Source organism: Octodon degus, unplaced genomic scaffold (genome assembly GCF_000260255.1).
Source record: "Octodon degus isolate 3935 unplaced genomic scaffold, OctDeg1.0 scaffold00016, whole genome shotgun sequence".
Classification (NCBI taxonomy): domain Eukaryota; kingdom Metazoa; phylum Chordata; class Mammalia; order Rodentia; family Octodontidae; genus Octodon; species Octodon degus.
The window spans coordinates 14,956,881-14,963,729 of NW_004524592.1; the positions used below are offsets into that span (position 1 = coordinate 14,956,881).

General features: G+C 35.6%; 1 protein-coding gene across 4 annotated transcripts in view; it reads right to left on the reverse strand.

Annotated features, from left to right (window-relative positions):
- The window catches only part of Carf (calcium responsive transcription factor), a 91,799-nt gene that overhangs the window by 32,129 nt on the left and 52,821 nt on the right, over positions 1-6,849 (reverse strand). For all 4 annotated transcript variants that reach the window (XR_002820115.1, XR_002820114.1, XR_002820113.1 and 1 more), the window contains 3 exons: positions 6,050-6,113; positions 1,778-1,908; positions 917-1,283 (listed from right to left, as the gene is read on the reverse strand). Coding sequence is in view for 1 of the 4 variants with exons in the window: in XM_012513702.2 (XP_012369156.2) it covers positions 917-1,283; positions 1,778-1,908; positions 6,050-6,113 (562 nt within the window). In the remaining 3 variants the exon portion in view is untranslated. The remainder of the gene's footprint in view (positions 1-916; positions 1,284-1,777; positions 1,909-6,049; positions 6,114-6,849) is intronic.

A 6,849-nucleotide genomic window follows, 5' to 3' on the forward strand; every position in this document is an offset into this window, starting at 1 on the left:
ATATATGCATGCCTTTACAATGAAGGCATATATGTATGTTCTAAGATTTTTGTTCTTCAAAGAAAATTGAAATCTCTTTCTCATCAATATGCACAGTCCAGAACAATTTGTGTGAAAAGAAGAGAAATATAAAACAAGCATTAACAGAGTTTATGAATATGTTGATTGGGTTATTAATAAAGTGAAGATAATAAGGTCTTGGGTAAAATTCAAGCACCAAATGTTACTAGTTCCCATTTAACTTCCATAGAATGCAACATTTATATTTATACTCAAAGGGCTGGGATGTGGCTCAGTGGTAGAGCTCTTGCCTTGCATGCACAAGGCCCTGGGTTTGGTCCCCAGCCCTACCAAAAAAAAACAAAAAAAAAAACCCCAAAAAACTGTATATTTATACTCAAAATCTTCTCTTTAACCTTTGTACCTGTTTACTTTTCCAGTTTTCTGTGTGTGTGTATGCATATATTAAATTTTCCATAACCTTTGCAGTAAAGTATGATGGGTGCATTCTAAAATAATTCTCTTAGTTTTATATCACCACATTGTCATCTCTGAAAAAAACAGATGATCAGAGAATGAATAATTTCAATGGGATTAAATAATTGGAAATAAGGGAGAAAAGTAAAGCTCAAAAGTTTGTGAACTAGTGAAATTGTCCCCTTATAATTTTTTTGCAGAACTGGGGATTGAACTCAGGCCTTTGAGCTTACCAGGGAAGTGCTTATTCCACCGAGCCATCTCCCCAGCCCTCCCTTCTTATAATTTTGAATGAAATGTCTCCCTTCTTTTCTTAAAATTTTCTGTGAATTACATAATGTTATAAACCCACTGGAAAATGATTTTTTTTTCCAGCAGTACAACATCAAGATGTCCATAAAGGCTCAAAAATAACGCACTAAATTGATTTTTAACTTACTAAGAGCTGGGTGGTTGTCTATAATCTGTATTGGAATGGTCTGCATATCTTCCAACAATATCTGATGAACACTTCCTTCCAGATTCCCCGTATCCTCAACGTCTCCATCTTCCATCAGCTGATCCACTGCCACTAGATTTTGTTCTGGTCCTTGAAGGTTACCACCAGTAGATGCCGTACTACTGTTTTGGGTTAGGCATGTATCTGTTGGAAGGCTGTGACTTTCACCATGAAGTAAAGAATTATTATTCACTGAAGTACTTTCTATTGAATCCAGAAGTGTTGAAGGACTGGAGGAGTGGCTATTTCCTGATAACAGAGTTGGCAACCCATCTGGAGAAGTGAATCTTGGTTGTAACTGCAAACCCTTTTAAAAAGAACAGTTATATCAAAATGTTTAGATCTACTATACATGATATTCTCACAGGACTTTTTCTTTTCTTTTCTTTTCCAAGACAGAGTTTTGCTCTATACTTCAGTCTGGCCTTGAATTCAGTATGTAGGCCAGGTTGGCCTCAAACTTGTATCTCAGCTGCCTGAGCGCTGGGAAGACAGGAGTGTGCCACCTTGCCTGGTTATTTTGACAAAACCTTGAAACAAATAAAGTGCAAGTGTATAAAAAAAAAATACTAAATGCTGATAGAAACAACCAAGGTAAAAGTAGTACAACTAAATTTGACTGTTTTCACAGTTGTCAAACTTTTTAAAAATATACTGTTTAAATTATCATTTTAAGACACAAAGAGATCAAGAAATTAATAAACATTTGATAATTACAGTATTCCTGTAACAATTCTCTGAAATACCTCAAAGAGTGAGTTGAAGAAGAGCCCCAAATGCAGCTATTTATTGGGGACCTACCTGTAGCTGTGTAAATATTTTGGGCTGAAATGAAGAAAGTGAGGAAAGCAAGTGAGTTGGCTCTGGAGACAAAGAAGTCCCTGTCTGATTTGTTTCCACTTTGGAGGGAATTGATTCTCCTGATGAGTTTCCTAAATTACATAAAATACAACTATTAAAAAATTATTTTTATGGTTTCCAGGATACAATGTTATTACAACCCTTTCAGTCAGAATTGGAATAGTAAAAAAAGATCAAATATTTGAAAGAATTTCAAGAAACTATCAGCCAAAAATTGTCATCTAGTCTATTATTTCTAAACCTGGCAGGTCATCAGAGTCTCTAAGGAAATTTTTTTTTAAAATATAGATTCCTCAGCGGGCATGGTGGCACACCTGTAGTCTAGCACTCTGGAAAGCTGAGGCAAGAAGATCACAAATTTGAGCCCAACTTGGGTAACTCAGTGATTTAGCAAGACTGTCTCAAAACAAAAACAAAAAGAGATCATAAAAGCTCTAGGTTCAGTTCCTAGTACTGCCAGAAACAGAACTATTTTTTGATTACTAGGTTGAACCTCTTCCCCACTCTAATGAAGTCATTTTTTTTCCTTTTCCAGATTTTATTTTATTAATATTTATTTATTTTGAGTCATTCTTATAGAATTTTTTTCAGTGCTTGGGATTAAACCACAGCCTTCACAATGAGTTATATCCCCAGTCCTTTTCAAGATAAAGTCACTAAATTGTCCAGCGTGGACTTGAATTTGGAATTCTTCTGTCTCCGCCTTGCAGAATGCTATAATTATAGATGTGTGTCACCATACCCAGGCCTATACGTCTGCCGAGTTGCTGAGCTTAATAAACTCCACCATCAATTGAGTGGTCATAGTAGAAATTCAGAAGTTATATTAGATCATTCCAAGTTCCCAACTAACACCAATCAATTTTAGTTTGTGTCCCACCAAAGCAAACACCACTCAATCAAAGATGAAGACCTTGGGGGAATGTAGACTGGTGCAACCATTATGGAAATCAGTGTGGAGACTCCTTTAAAAACTAGCACTGGAAATCCCATTCAAACCAGCTATCCCCCTACTGGGAATTTTCCCAGAGGAACTGAAAACATCATATCATAGTGATATATGTATACTTATGTTTATAGTAACACAATTTGTGATAGTCAAATCTTGGAATCAACCAACGTAAGGAATGGATGAAAAAGATGTGGTATTTTTATACAATGGAGTATTACTCAGCTATAAAAAATGACAAACTAGAAGGCTTGATATTTAAGTGGATGCCACTTGAAGATATACTCATAAGTGAAATAAACCCGACCTACATGTGTAAATATTGTATAGTCTCCCTAGTATAAGATCTCAAAAGAAGAAATACAAATAGAAAGGTATAACACAATTAAAAGGAGAGCGAGAACTTGAGGATTAGACAACAAAAAGAGGGCAAGGAGAAAAGCTAGGAAATATGACAGGGGCAAAGCTATACATTTATACGTACAAGCTAGGTAAGGCAATGATCCTGAGAATTATCAGCAGGTTGTTGAAACTAGCAGTTACTTGGTGGAATTCTCACCCTGACTAACTATATATGCTGATACCTGTGAACTGAGCGACTGCACTCAAGATAGCAATGTGTAATAGTGGGGTCATTCTTGGAATGCCTGTCATTCTGGTCTTCTAAATACATACTGCTTTTCATGACATACCAATTATGGCCAGACTGTATCTCAAGTAAATGTTTTTTGTTTTTTGTTTTTTTTTAATGGTAATAAATGAAAAAAAAAGAGAAAAGAGGAAAAGAAAATGTCACAGGACTCTCCTGCAACAATGATGTCTATGGTTAGATTTCTAAATTTTTGTGTAAAAATATGTAACTGTTTATTCATTTTTTTAAAAAAAATTTATTTTTTAAATTCTTCTTTCTTATTCTGTAGAGACTTAAAGTTTAACAGATCAATATTTGATGAAAAATATATGCTCCATCTTATGCCTATGATGTTTGATATTCAGACAGATAGTGAGGTTGGACCCAACTTCACACGTTGTAGGATAATAATAAGCTTTTCTTCAGGAAGGTTAACAACCTAAGTTTGCAGACCAAAAATTAGAGAAAAAGAAGGGCTGGAGGGACAGCCAACATTTTGGTACCAGCTTTTCAAAGTCAGTGAGGACTCAGGACATAGGAGAACTTGTACTATAACATCATTTAACTCAGTTGTGTCCCAAATTTTCTGATTAAGGCGATTATGGGACCACAGAGGAATGTGATCGATGATGTACTGTGTGCCTAAAGAGAGTCACATGGAGAGAAAATATTCTCTCAGGCTTTCACACAGAGCGTATTGGTCAAGCAATGGCTGTGACTCATCCACATGGCTGACACTAACAAAGGATCTACAAACTGCAGTACAGGGTTTTGGGATAAGTCCTGAGGGAATTTGACTGACCTTGTCAGATATAAAAGTTATATTTCTTGATATATAGGTCTTGCTTTATCTTGGTCTTATCCATCCAGCAGAAAAGTGTAGAAACGAGGTATGAAAAGTGAAGCCATGTTAATATGCAGAGATGTGGAAGGCTCAAGTCAACAGATTTGGACATTGCCAGTCTTGTGGATAATCCACTACTATTGTGGAGTACTGGACTATATTGGATTATTTTGCTGAATTCATGCACCTACAATATTTGGATGGCAATGGAATACCCATCTCTGACAAAACTAAACATAAAAAGGAGATATAAATGAAGGACAATTTTGTATCTGTGTATACAAAAATTGTTAGGATAGATATATAGCCACTTTCTCTTAATACAGTAAGAAGAAAGATTTGTACTAACAGTGTTTGGACAGGATATCATGTCGGCATCTTGAGCTATGAATGACTACTACAAAGACGACAATATGCAATGTATTAATTGTTATAACTCTCCTATCAACATGTTTTGAAACTGTCTCATTGCAATTTTTTTCTCAATTAAAAAAAAAAAAAGACCTTGGAATTCTGTTAAAATCACTCTTACAAAGTATCTAATTCTAGTACATGTTATCAACAGTTGTCTAAACCACTAACAACTTCTTCATCTGTACAGTAAAATAGCCTTCCAACTGTTTTATTTATCTAGTTTTAATTCCAAGCACTATGCTACTTTATACTTCATCTTTTTTTTTTTTAATTTTTTTTTTTATTTTTTAGAGAAGGGTAGGGGGTTCAGGGCCTCACTACCAGATCAGACTGGTAAGTGATTTTCTTGTGCACAGCCTCCCAAGAGCTAGAATTACAGGCATATGCCACCACGCCCAGTCTCAAATGCCATCTCAGTGTATCCCCAGGGCAGAGCCAGCACCACAGGCCTGGGGATTGAACCCCTGGCTGCTGCGCCTGCTTGCAGATGCTTTAATCCACTGAGCTATTTGGCCAGCCTCATGTTAATTTATACTTCTTAAACAGGATAGGATTTGTTTTGTTTTGTTGAGCACAGTGAATTGAAAAAATATAATGAATAATGCTACAGCACTTAAAATCCATTTTTAGGCAAAATGACTCTTAGATGTTAATAAGTGGAAGAACTAAAAACTATACTGTACAGTTCAACTGATTCTAAATCACTTACTTAGGCACTAACATTTTAGCAGGCATTATCCTGGGCTCTAGTTATGTTTGTTTTTTTTTTTTTTTTTGCGGAACCGGGGATTGAACTCAGGCCCTTGCACTTGCCGGGCAAGTGCTTATTTGGGCTCTAGTTATGTTGATATGAATAAAACACTCCTTGCCTCTGAAGAGCACAAATAAGGTTACCATATTAAATGGGGAATAACTTGCTTCTTTAATATAAGAGGTGCAGTTAAGAAAACACTTAAAATCAGATATCGCTATCTGAGTAATAAGAGAAGCCTGCCTGCCATACAGAAGAAAAGACATTTCCAGAAGACACAATACATGCAAAAGGGTTGAACGAGATAAGACAGAAATATTGAGAGAATATAGGAGTAAGACCTCTGAAAAAATACAAGCAATAAAAAATAGCCAATACCAGACTTAGCCAGCTCTCCTGCTCATTATGGTAGTAATCAGCCTCAAGATTTCAGTGATAAAAAAAGCACAAAAGTTGAATGTAGAAAGAATTTAGCTGAAAAGATTTTGATAAATCCTAATAAAGTTGTATCTTGGGTCATGGTTTCCTTAGCTGTAAAATTTGATTAAATGATTACATATTAAGGTCCTTCCAGTTTTCACATTGTTTGATTTGATATTTTATAGGTATTCAAGATTATTTACCTTTCGCAAATGTAACTGTCACAGTCTCTCTGAGAATATTTCCACTATCTGTAGTCCACTGAAGCTGAAATGGAGACATTCTTTTCAGTAAAAAAAAGCAGTTATGTGGAAGACAAATCTTAAGACATCTTATAACTACCATGTTTTATTATATCATACTTCTGTAATGACTCCCTTACTTGCTCACATTCTCAAAGCACAGTAAAATCTCAGTAATCCAAATACATTAGCTTCCTGAGTTCAGATTCTTAGAATTTGGATAGCAAGTATAGATGGCAATAATTATTATTAACTAATAGTTTTATTTTGTGAATTGTGGATAGTGAATAATTAAAGAGTTCTGGAGAGTAAAAAATAACAGTTCTAGGGTCAGCCAAATAGCTCAGTGGATTAAAGCGCCTGCTTAGGCAGAGGCAGGGGCTGGGAATTCAATCCCCTGGCCTGCTGGGCTGGCCCTGCCCCTGGGGCGTGCTGAGAAAGAGATTGAGACTGGGTGTGGTGGCCTGGGCCTGTAATCCCAGCACTTGGGAGGCTATAAATGGGAGGATCATTAAGAGTCAAATCTATGCAGTGAGACCCTGTACACCCTGTCCTAAATTTAAAAAAACAAAACAGTTCTAGCTTTAAAAAATTTCAAACATACTAAGTGAATTTGTATTGTGAAAAATAAAGAGAGAAGAATATTGCTATTCAGATTTTAATGTTAGAATCATTGCTTGTACTATTTTTAGTTTCTGGGGCCATCACAGTAAAATTTTCTTTTCTTTCTTTCTTTGTTTTTTTTTTTTTTTTTTTTTTTT